We start from the raw sequence: 12,277 nt of genomic DNA, 5'->3' as shown, positions 1-12,277 counted from the left end.
CTCTGTCACACAGCTGCCGAAACAGTGGCATGGATTAAAAAAAAATTAAAGTTGATATCAGTCACACAAGAGGAGATGTCACGTGGGTTAAGACAAGTAACACTACCAGGCTCATATCTAGGATTTTTAAAGTACTGATGCAAACCACCATCCCCTCTACCAGATGGTAAAAATACAGTCTCTAAATTATTTGGATTTGTCATATTTTGTTTCTCCACTTAAGTATTCATTTCTTCTAAATGCTGTTTTAAAGCCTACATACCACCAAATGTTGGTGGGGAAAAATCCTTAATAGTAGTCAAATGTAAATATACTGAGTAAGTACTGAACAAATACAGTAATAATTATTTGGATTTGTCATATTTTATTTGCTATAAAGCTTTAACCTTAATAATAATTAAATTGAAGTTGGTTAAGTTGAATTTAAACATATATATATATATATATGCTACTTAAATCAATAAAACACCCATCATGTTATAGCTTTTCAACAGGTCTTTTTCACTTAAGACATAATGTCAAAGTAGGAAAAACACAGGTGTAAATAACAAAATTAATGATTGCTGTCATAGAGTCTAAGCTTACTGTGACACTTAAATAGAACTGAGCCCTCGTTAATGTTATTAGGTACACCTGTGTTTTCCTTCTGTCACAAGTTAAATTGTCTGTTGTGGAAAAGGTGAAACTTTCAAGAGGTTACTTAAACCCACAAATTCCCAGAAAAATGACCAAAGACATGGCCTCAGTGGCCTTGATCACAGGTCTCTTATTAGCCCAACAGCATACTGTATGACATTGCTGATTAATGAATTAATTTGCTTTTTTTCTTAAAAACTGCATGAATTGACAAGACTAATAAAAAAATATTTTAACAAACTCCCAATCCTGCAAATTAATCAATGCATTGTAAATCTACAGTAGTATCTGTAGTTGTTGCTATGGATCTATTTGTGTCTGTCAATTGCACCAAAAAAAAAAGAAAGAAAGAAAAACATTTGGTAATTTACTACAACATTTGAAAATTACACAAACTGATCCAGTGGGGGCACTATAATAAATATCAGTTGACTCAAATGTTACATCTCTGGCACCAATTATGAGATAACTTGGTAGGATTATGCATTTTGACAATGTTTACCACCAATCATTGGTCGAGATTTGAAAGAATATAAGGCCATGGGGCACTAGGGCAAATGACTGGCCTACAGGTGCCTGGATTAGTTGTCGGGGACAACATGTTTGTATGTTTGTGTTGTTTATCTTCACATCAGCCACAGACGGGTGAAGTTCCAGGGGACCATAAATCTGCCAGTGACAGGAAACATTTTAGTCGTACACTGAAATCTCACCCAGGAGACATTGTAAAGGAAACAGTACTGCTCTTACAGAAGGCATGTTTGTAATGTCTACAGTACTTAGCTAAAGTATTACACCGTATGTGACTCTTGCACATGTTCATGTTACATGCAATCTATTATAACAAATTAAGTTATGCTATCTTTGGCTAAATATGCAAAATAGTTGTTTTTCAACAATATATGCACATAATCAAATTCCAGTCACAGCAAAATCTATTTTGCAGATCTATTCACTCTTTTTATACACTTAAGGTATCAACTTATTATCCCAGTGTCCTTCTGATTTGGGATTTTGGAGACATCTCCTGAACCATAAGAAATCACAGGGGACAACATAAAACTGAACAACTGACAACTGACAAATGCTACACTGCTCCTGCAATGTCACTCCAAACTTTGAAGTTCTACAATTTAGCGTTCAGCTTGAACTGTACCTCATCTGTACATCACTTTGGACAATATCATCTGCCAAATGAATAAATGTTAATGTAAGGAACCTGGGAATATAATCTCCCAACAGGACAGGCAACATTAGCCTCATGTTGAAAATATTTTACATTCAAAATGACAAATTTCATACACATGAAAAATAAGACTCTACCAGCAAGCAGTATAATGTGATGTTTTTGTTGCACAGTAGATCCTCATGTTCATCTTTCTAATAAAGTTTCCATTTCGTTTTCACTTTGCAAAAATTGTTTCCATCACAAATCATTTTGAAGCACAATAAAATGTTCATAATAATAATGGGTTAATATAATTAATACCCAGTGTCTGCTATACTAAAATATTATCATATATTGTGATATACTGCTAAAATATACTAAGATATTTAACTGCAAACATGGTCGGCTTGAGCCAAATGAAGAGGCGACACAACAGGTTGATTGTAAATGTTCTATTCTAGAACATTTTGTACCAATTAAAACAGTTTGAGATACAATATAAATACAATTCTGTACATTATAATAGTGTAAATACTATTTTCAAATACATTTCTATTTACAACTCCTTATGAGGGAGAGCAGCTTTGATCTCTTCTTTAAAGTAAGGTTGGGTTTCTTTCATTTACGTGAAATTACAGCTTGAATATTCAACTATTTCTAGTCAGTTCCACAGTTCACCACTTTCCATAAAAATATATGTTCATAGGACAACTTTTCTCCGTTAACTACACTACTTTCATCTTCTGTAACCTGATACAGTCCTTCACCCATTCATCCAATCCTCCATGTGAAAAAAAATGCATTATCAAGTACCTTTTAAACATGTGGTGTTACATACACAAGTCTGTTAACATATAAAATGCAGATGGACAATCCATTCAAAAGGTATTCAATCAGTCAGTCAGTGAGGCTGGGTGGCATTTTGAATGCCTATGGGCTTCATGATATACATACACAGGTTTCAGGTCCATACAGTTTGTTACTTTTTTTTAAACTCAGTGAACTTGTTATGGCAAGTTGTTCATTGAGTAGTCTGGGGGTTTATGTGCCTGCCTTTATGGAAACAGGGCAATAAGGCATCAGTATATCCAAGCCTCGGACAAAGCCTAGCTGCTTCGTTCGGCATATTAAAGTGATGATACACGGTTCTTCAGTCCCTTCGGTTAGAAGCACGCAGGGATCGTTTCATCAGTCCAGTTATGGAAGACAGTCGGTGAACTCTCCAAGAATCCTTTCCAGTGCAAGCGTTCAAAACAGCAACAGTCTCATGCTGAATGGGGATTATTTCATCCACAGTGTTACAGTACTTCAACAGGATAATTTAACATAACTGCAGTCAAACACTGAAAGCGTTTCAGGTTTTGCAGATTTGTTCACTGTTCAGGGTACGTGGCATCACTCCTAGAGATATGGCACTAAGCTTTACTTGGGCACATCGATATATAGTTTATGCCTCCACATACCGTACATTAGAAAAATAACACATTACTCATAACAGCAGATACGGAACCGTAGTTCTTTGGTTACCCCTGACATATCATATTGATGTAAATATCAATGTTTATTAACAGTAGTACATTCTTAATCTTCATATCCCAGATTATTCCACTATGAGCCTCAGGGGAGGATGCATTGTCTTATAAAAATATTATATATAATGTTCAGAAACCAATGTAAGAAAATGTATGTGGGTAATATTTCCATGTGGACTCCCAGTTAAAAGTTAGGTTCTCTATCAAAAATATCACCATATAGAAAACTCAGATATGTGCATAGTGAATTTTCAGTGAACAGTAATTAGGATATACCTTCATTAAATGCACAGGTCAGATATGCTTTAGGGAAAGCAGACACGCCTAAAGAATACGTCAGCTCAGAGCTTGAGAGGTGGTAACAGGGATGGAAAAGAGGAGGCGTTATGAAGTCAGCTTGCAGTTAACCCATAGGCACTGGATCTGAGAACCTCAGAAAGATGGTCCTTCTTTGGGTCCTATCTGATCAGAGTCTGGGGTTCTGTGTCCATGGAGGGCGGTCCTCTGGTGAGACGAGATGGTTTCACGAACACGCCGTGGCCTGGGGGACAGCGGAAGTACACTCTTCCCTGGACAGTCCCGTTGTGCTTACCTGCGGGAGGGTCAAGCATAATTGATTTGAGTTTGACTTCTGAAACTTCATACTATGTCACACATATTTATACACAAAAGAAAAAGCCACTTGCTATCTGTGTGTAATACCTTAACAAAACAACCACAAGTCAGTCTGTTGATGACTATCGAACCAGAAACCTATAATGGTTAAACGATTCTTTCTTGCATAAATCTCCTATATTAACTTTTACATCTTTTGGTGTCTGTGCTAAATTAACTTGTATCTACTTGTTTGAAAATAGTCAACACTAAAGCACAATGTCATCTGAAATGGGCTTTAAGGCGGATACTACTGTATTACCTGTCGTGAATGCTGTATAGATATTTTTGATGAGGATCCCTTAAATTTTGTTGTTACAGAATTCAATATATGATATGTACTGGGTGGGACATTTAAAAGTTTAGAAGTCTCTGCACACCTGAATATGTGACCCGGGGTGTGTTGAATGAAAGCATAACTTGAATAAAAATGAGAAATACTCATTACAAAGTTTATACCTGATGAAGGTAAACTAATAAATAATCAGTAAGAGACAGTGTGGGAGAGTTGAAACAGTTGAAAAATAAACTTGTCAGTGCTCTCTAGTAGACCAACTACGTAAGTTTCTTGTTACTTTATCACTTGAAAATATCTGCCATGTGGATGCATTGGTCCTTTAATAACTCACCCACTGCCAGGTCCAGCTTCACACCCACCCAGATCCCCTTGGCAAACTCCACCCCTCCAACATAATGGACTGTTCCTCTCCTCTTCCCCACCCACACCTGCTCCCCGGGGGCCATCCAGTCAGGAAGCTGAGCCACGGGGGTGCTCTCATCCCCGCTGGAGTCCCCCGAGGGCTCAGCACTGCTGGGGTTTGGACTGGGACAGGGACTTCCGTGGGGGAGATCCCCCTGTGCTGGTTCCCGGATCGGAGGTTCTCCTCCTCCTCCCAGAGCTGGGGCAGATGATGGGGCTGTGGGCAAAGTTGTGACCGGCGATGGTGATGCTGGAGGTGGGACTGATGCAGGAGTTATTAGGGTTGGCGATGCAGCTGGGATGTTGTCAGAGTCTCTGACTGAAGTGCAAACAGTTGTGTTAGGGCAGGGCACAGCTGCACTAACGGAGACGTTACTATTAGGACATTTGCATGTAGCAGTTGAAGCGTTTTCAGGATTAGACGTGTTGCTAATACCAGAAACATCAGAAGCATGTTGATCACCAGTGTCACACGTTTCTGTATTATCTGGTTTCTTCATCTGGTTTGTAGAGAGTTCCAAACCCTCCTGCTCCCATTCCTCTGTAAAATGTGCCAAATCGCCCTCTCCTACAGTATCATCAGCCCCTTTAAAGTCTGTGAACTCCTGGCTGGCACTGAGAACACAGTTTTGAGGCAGATGGAATGTTTTCTGCTTGTCTGTGCAATTAGAAATACTGACAGGCGAGGAGCGGACGAGCGGATCCTGAGCCCCACCCGCTGAGTGAGGAGGTTGCTGGGCGTCACTCCCTGCAGAAACACTTTTGGTTTGGGTGCAGCCTCTTACGGCAGGGCAGCCGAGGGGGTCATGGGAATCTCTGGAGGTGCAGCTGAGGTGGTCAGAGCTCTCGCTGGAACTGAAAGGCATGTCAGACAGCGTGGCGTTGGAGGCACTGTGTGAAAAGTAACCACTAGTGCAGCTGCTGGCGGTAGGGCTTCGAGACACCTCTCTCTCTCCGCTTCCAACTCCACATCGGCTTCCCTTCAAATCAGAACGGGAGGGTAGAAAGCCCTCCTGGCTTTCCAGAGTGGCGTTGTAGATCTCAAAGTTTGCAAAGTCCTCTGGGATGTACGGCTGGAAGCTGCTGTGGTCCTGAGGGCCCCGTTCCATATTCAGACTCATGTCTACCGTCTCCTCATCTTCAGAGTCCTGCTGATAAAAACAACAGCAGCAGGACAAAAGACAAATCCCACCGGATACAATGTCAGCTGTAGCCTGTATGGAGCTTTAGCTTATATATAAACACAATTTTAACAGAGAATGAAGACAATGAACAATGGTGTAGAATGTGATAATGGAACATTAAAAAAGTGTATGATTTTTTGGCTTTCACTGATGATGTGGCACAATTTGCTTTAAGGTGTTTACATCTGTGCCATTGTAGTCACAGACATGCGCTTAAATATTGTTGAGCCAAATTAACAGATAAGAGTGAAATAGTGTGAGGCTGTACAGCACTATATCCACAATGTTAGCCACTTCATCAAATTTGAAATAGTTCCTACTTAAACTGCTGAAAAACATTGGCTTGGAAAATTGGCAATATAAATCTATCGGTCTACTTGTGATGTTGGGCTTTGAGAGAGGAAAACGTCGTAACATGGGGAATGTGAAAAACAGAAGGGCTCTAAAATAAAAGAATAGATTAGACTTGTGCCAACATTTCTATTATGTCTATAAATGTCTCAGTATATAATATTATCTTAATAATAATAATAGTCCTGTCTGCAACTTTTTTGAAATCTAAATATTATGTATAAGATGTTGGACAATGTCCTCTTTGATGAAGGAAAAAGTTCAAGTGCTTCATTTTCTATCAGACATTATTTTTAATGTTTTGTCCAGTGTTAGGAATGTATTTTTATCTGTCCAGTCCACTTCATCTTGAGTTTTCAATTGCAATAGAAACTAAAACTCTGCAATAACCATATGCAATTTTAATCTCAATATATATATATATATATATACACACACATATAAATAGGTTGCCGTAACTGTATCCCTTGTTCTTATTATCAATAAACTGAACAAAAGTTTCACACCTGCACAGACTATAAAAACTACAATCACAAAGCGGCATCGGATGGCACAAACATGCAAGGTTAGTTTAAATAGTTAAAATCTCTCTATATAAAGCAAGGAATCTCTGTCTGCATGTATGTCTGTCCTTGGCATATCTCGAGAACCACTCATCCAAACAACTTCACACATTACCATTGCACTTCCTTTATTCCCCAGCAATACACCTGCCAGGTATGAAGTAGATCAGATGAACGGTTCTCGAGATATGCGAAGGACAAACATACATACAGTGATTCCTTGCTTTATATAGAGAGATTTTGACTTACTGGATTCTGTGCTAGGACACCAACCTCAAAGTTTCATGCAATGTTCAATTAACAAGCAATGATCTTAAGTTTTCCATTCTAAATTTGGCTCGTTTGCTTACACAAGTACATGACCGCAATAGCTGGTGTGACACATCGTTGCTAGAGTTTTTGACTCTCAATGCTGCATAGAGAAACTCACCGGCACCAGCACACAGACTAGCTGAATCCTTAAAGCAAAGTGTGGGAGTGTGTACACGTGTAAGGGTGATACTTACTGTACAGCAGTGTGAGCGTGCAGCATGTCAGTGAGTGACAGGTGTAAAACTCTTACAGTAAACCTCAAGAGCAGTGTGTGCTGGTGTGTGTAGCACTTACAGCAGTGCGTGGCAGTGTGTGGCTGAGCTGTCTGCTGGTGGGAGTGGAGGTAGGGGTGGAGGTGGAGGTGGAGGTGGAGGTGGAAGGCTTGCAGTGGCCCTCGCTGCCTGCCCTGGGTCTGCGCCAGGGGCAGGGAGGGGGGAGCAGTGCAGGGCTGTCCACACATGAGCGCATGCTCTGCGGATGGGTTGGAACAATAACACACACTTCAAACACACACACACACACACAGCATGCATGGAGCTGGGCAGGCCAGTTACACAGTTAGTGCCATGCAGTTTAATATTTAAAAAAAAAACAGTGCTTGAAGTGTCCTGACTCATAACATCCCCCCTCACTTTCACTTCATTGCTGCTGCTTTCACACTACCTTGCTGAAGCATTTTGCTGGTAGCTGGAGGCTAACCACACCTGCCAACCACAGCTTCCCTGCCACGAACTTATCTGATCTGTAAAGCGCCTGTCTTAGTCCACTTCAAGCACAGATGAAAACAAATATGCAAGGTTAGTTTAAATAGTTGGAACAGCCACAAACTATTTGGAAAATCTAATCATCACAAACAAAATTAGACATAAGACTTTACAGCACAGCTTTGTCCTGTTTAGTGTTGTGGCTATCCCTAGTTGACGTCATGCTCTTTCATTTCAATACAGTGACATAGACACTGTGGATGATGCCATCATTTAGTTTTTTTTTCAACCAGTCACACAACAGCAAAGCCACAGCTTTAGACAATTAGTATTTTTTTTGTCACTGTCAATATTGTTAACATGTGGAAATGTAATTTGATATGATGAGTGACATGGGAAAATGTAAAAATGGTGTTTGACAGATGATACATGGGATTGAGGAAAAAGTTGAATGGGGAACATGATAAAAGACGCAAATACTTCCCTCTTGAGGGAGAGTTAAACTCCTTCCTTACCTCTTGTCCCAGCAGCGGCTGGGCCTCCAAGGCTTTCTTCGCCTTGTTCTCCTCTTTAACAGGCAGCAGAGACTTGAGGAACTTAGGCGGCTGAGGGGAGAGGACCTTGAAGGGGCTTGAGTTGAAAAAGGTTGGACTCTCTGGAACTAAGCCTGTATGGAAACATTCAGAGTTATAACGTAGCAACATAAACACAATGCAGCTGTTCCACATGTGGTGCATCTGTTGTTGTTTACCTGGGTTCTCCTTGCTTTTGATTGGTGTGCCGCAAAGGGAGCCGTCCTGGGGATTGAGGTTGGAGCTGTCGACATGATCGCAGTGGTCCTAGACAGTAACATACAGGTTATATTGGCCAGTGTCATGATGTTAAAGTAAAGTTGCAGCTAAGAGGCTCCCTCGTGTAAAATGGGAGAAAAAATAAGTGATTTTTATTATCAAAGAAGCACTTGTGGCCAACAAAGAAGCAATGCATTTCAACAAATATCATAATAATATATTATATTAATTTGCCAACTCAAACAAGCAACTTGATTTATTCTCTCCAAGAAAAGTTAACCACAGTTTTACATTGTAGTTTTTAAAAAATGTGATTCATATGTTGTAAAAGCATACCTTACAGTCCTCATCCTCACAAGCCATCAGATCTGTTTTACTACATGAAGACTGGAGAGCAAGAAAAAAAACATGTTATCAGTGATACAAGCTGTATTATTTTAATGTGAAACAATGATTTCCCTGTGGTTCATGAAGTAGTGCAGTGAGTGATGTGTTCATTACATGCTGTACATTTGGTGTGCTGAGACTCCTTCTTAAGTGTCTCCCCTTGGCAGCGAGTGCTTCCTTCACTGTCACAGCCTGTAGATAATAAACAACACAAGGTGCATCTTTATATGGATAAATTATTTACTGTGCACCAAGTCATAGCTACTTTTTTTTTAAAACATCAGCACCTCACAATTCAGCAATTATACCTGTCGTAGCCTCTCTAGACTGAGGATGTTCTCTACTTCCAGAACTCCCCGTGTGTATTTCTCTATGTAGGTTTCTCCATCCTGAGTTTCCTCACTGTCCCCGCGAGCAGCCATGAGGGCCAAGGTCTCCCTCTCCTCTGGCTCTTCTGAGGCCTGACAAGGCGGGTGACCAAACAGAGATATCTGATGAGATTATACTCCAAATATGGAAAGCAGGTTATGTTAGATATACCAATAGAATGAATAATTTTAGCAGAGAGCCTTGTACCTTTGGTATGTTGGAAACAATCTCATAGGTTACACCACAGGAGTAAAGCGTGTTCTTTAGGGACATTCTTCTCTTGAGACTCTGTGTGAAACTCTGTAGAAAAAAATATCAAAATCATTTTGATCATATTAACCTTGCCGTAAACCTCATCTCCACTGTGGACCACCCTCCTCCTGATAAAATCTGATCCCTCTTGTATTAACCTGCTTGTTGTAGATATTGACAGCGATCCTCTTGCGAAGCACCAGCTCCATGGAGGCAGGGTGGCTGAGCTGCACCGTGGCTTTGATGATCAGGTAGATGCGCTCGTTAGGGGACGTGACCCGGTTGAGGTGCACAGAATCATGGATGGATGAGTCCCAGGAGCACACTGCAGACACCTGGTGAATAAGAAGACTTGTGTTTCATTGGTGTTGCTCCATAATCGTGAGGCTTTAACTGCACAAGCAGTCGTGGAATACAGTCATTTCAGTGCACTGTAACTTTGGGTTTGTAGCAGTTGGCTAATGAGCAGAAAAATCTCCATCTCATGACACTTTAGCGCAGTAAATGGGGCAGTGATTAGTGTTTGGTTACCACTGTTGCTCGACATCAAAGAAAAAGGAATTAAGATGACTTTAAGTTTAAATGCTTGCTTACATGAATACTGCTGCCCATGAAATTACATGTAATTGTTCAATTATGCACATAATTGTAGGAAAAAAGATGTTGCCCTAGAGTGCTTTTGTCTGTTTGTGATTATCTGTGGAAGATAACTTCTACTGTAGCAACAATTCAAGTGGTAAAATCAACAGAAGTAGGTATGGGGCCTTTTTAAAACTACAGACAACAAAACATCAATTGATTTTTTACAAAAATACACTTTATACAACTAGTAGAAGAAGAAGCTATGTAAAAGCCAATACTTGAATACATCTCTGAATCTACAGCTGAAGGAGCACGCTGTCTTAAAGCAACTCCTTACACAGTTACCCAACCATGTGCCTTTCTTAAGAGTCTTCTGCCATGCCTATTGAAGCAGGAGTTCAAAAAAACCCCATTTCAACGTGTGTGGCGTTACCTTTTCGGCCACAGGAGGGCAGTACATTCAAAGCCATTTCTCACCTCCTCATCACTGTGCCTGATGATGGGCAGATAGAAGAACTGGCTTCCATGCTCCTTGGGCAGGATAGAGTTAACGCCTGCAGCATGTGGGCCGGTCAGCTGCTCATTTACTGTCAGATTATCCGCTGATGGGACAAAAGATATTTAGCGCATGTAAAGCTTGAAGGAAACTGCGTGTGTGTAATATCATTTGATGTAAAAGCTGCCTCACCATTCAAATCCAGGAAGAGAACAGGGATGTGAGCTTCCATTCCTGCAGGTGGAGTCCTACAAGCAGTTGAAAACAAGGTTAATGGTGGGGAAAAAAAGCAAAGAGCTGCAAATGAAGTGAATCTGACATTTGTATGGGAGTCTGGGAATGTGGTGTTTTTTTTTTGTTTTTTTTTTACCAGTCTGCAGGAGCTCCAGGGATGCCGCTACCAGGTGCAGGTACCAGCACAGTGTTTCTCTCTTCAGTCAAGCCAACCCACTGCTCCACCAGCCGAGCTTCACGCTCAATATCCTCTTCTGACTTTTCTAGATACACAAAGTGAGGAAGAGAAGGTTGTCATCACAGCAGAGAAAGAAAAGACAAAAAAAGAGAATGCAATTGGTGGCAGAAAACACAAAAAGCCCTTCAGTGAGAGAGTGGTAGCTGTAACATATGGCTCCGTACTCACCATGCTTATTGATGATTTTCTTGATTTGTTCATCAAGGTACTCTCGCCGTTTGATCAGGGCCTCTGACCAGCGCTCTCTAACACAGTTGAGATCCTCCTCCTGGAACCAGACAGAGACCAGAATCAAAGCCAACTGGCTTAGTGAGGCGGAGGACTGGCTGCAAGGCACAGCTAAGGGTGCACAGGGAACGGCAAGGGTGCACAGGGCTGACCTGTCTGAGGGAGTTCCACATCTGCCGCTAATATTTTAGGAAAGCCAAGAGAAAGCTAATCCTGATAAGAGTTCCCACATCAAAGGTGTTAAAAAGCCTCCAGATCTGTATTTTTGGCTGAAAACGATTATGGTCAGATTATGAAAACACACCCGCATACAGTATAATACCTCCCTTTTAACCCCTTTGCAATTCACACACATCCATTCACACATACACACTTGCATGCATGTCCTCACATGCAGACACAGCCACCCAGAGTCCTACCTGGATGCACAGCAGATCACTCAGAGAGCAGATTCCCCTCTGCAACTTCCAGAATAACCAACAGACCTCAAAGCCAACCATATCATGCTTCTGACATCAGCACACTCCCACCATGCAAAGTTCTGTAAATCATGCAGCCATGCAATGCCCACGTGATTAGGAGAACACTTATTGTTCCTGCGGCTTTTCAGTAGTGATAAGCAGACAGTAGCATTAGTGTGCACAACCTGAGAGAAAGGCAAGAGAGAGAGAGTGGGACAAGATCCCTGGCAGACAGACTGCTGGCTGGGAGCTCAGCCATGGGTGGAACTGTATTTTGCACACAGGGCTGCCAAAGAATGGTTGGTGTGATTGATAATTACAGCATCAGAATTCATCCACATGTGCAGCTAGTGTTTAATAAAGCACTCCTTTAGTCGGGAGAGGCACAGCCCTCTGCCTTCCTCCTCACATGCCCTCAGCAACAGGCCTAGTCGC

The 12,277-nt window shown here is 41.2% G+C and overlaps 1 protein-coding gene across 7 annotated transcripts in view; it reads right to left on the bottom strand.

Annotated features, from left to right (window-relative positions):
- Positions 1–2,241: 2,241 nt before the first annotated feature.
- The window catches only part of kif13a (kinesin family member 13A), a 40,562-nt gene continuing 30,526 nt past the window's right edge, over positions 2,242–12,277 (bottom strand). For 2 of the 7 annotated variants that reach the window (XM_067601698.1, XM_067601701.1), the window contains 14 exons: positions 11,322–11,421; positions 11,052–11,178; positions 10,874–10,929; positions 10,663–10,787; positions 9,762–9,938; positions 9,559–9,651; positions 9,291–9,443; positions 9,097–9,174; positions 8,932–8,982; positions 8,556–8,643; positions 8,320–8,471; positions 7,395–7,571; positions 4,620–5,841; positions 2,242–3,928 (listed from right to left, as the gene is read on the bottom strand). In XM_067601698.1, the coding sequence (XP_067457799.1) occupies positions 3,795–3,928; positions 4,620–5,841; positions 7,395–7,571; positions 8,320–8,471; positions 8,556–8,643; positions 8,932–8,982; positions 9,097–9,174; positions 9,291–9,443; positions 9,559–9,651; positions 9,762–9,938; positions 10,663–10,787; positions 10,874–10,929; positions 11,052–11,178; positions 11,322–11,421 (2,733 nt within the window). In that variant the 3' untranslated portion in view covers positions 2,242–3,794. The remainder of the gene's footprint in view (positions 3,929–4,619; positions 5,842–7,394; positions 7,572–8,319; positions 8,472–8,555; positions 8,644–8,931; positions 8,983–9,096; positions 9,175–9,290; positions 9,444–9,558; positions 9,652–9,761; positions 9,939–10,662; positions 10,788–10,873; positions 10,930–11,051; positions 11,179–11,321; positions 11,422–12,277) is intronic. The other 5 variants (XM_067601704.1, XM_067601705.1, XM_067601699.1 and 2 more) reach the window with 4 other exon arrangements.

The sequence above is a fragment of the Thunnus thynnus genome, chromosome 10 (genome assembly GCF_963924715.1).
Source record: "Thunnus thynnus chromosome 10, fThuThy2.1, whole genome shotgun sequence".
NCBI lineage: Eukaryota > Metazoa > Chordata > Actinopteri > Scombriformes > Scombridae > Thunnus > Thunnus thynnus.
Note: the sequence above shows the minus strand (reverse complement) of the source record. Positions and strands in the feature narration are given on the sequence as shown.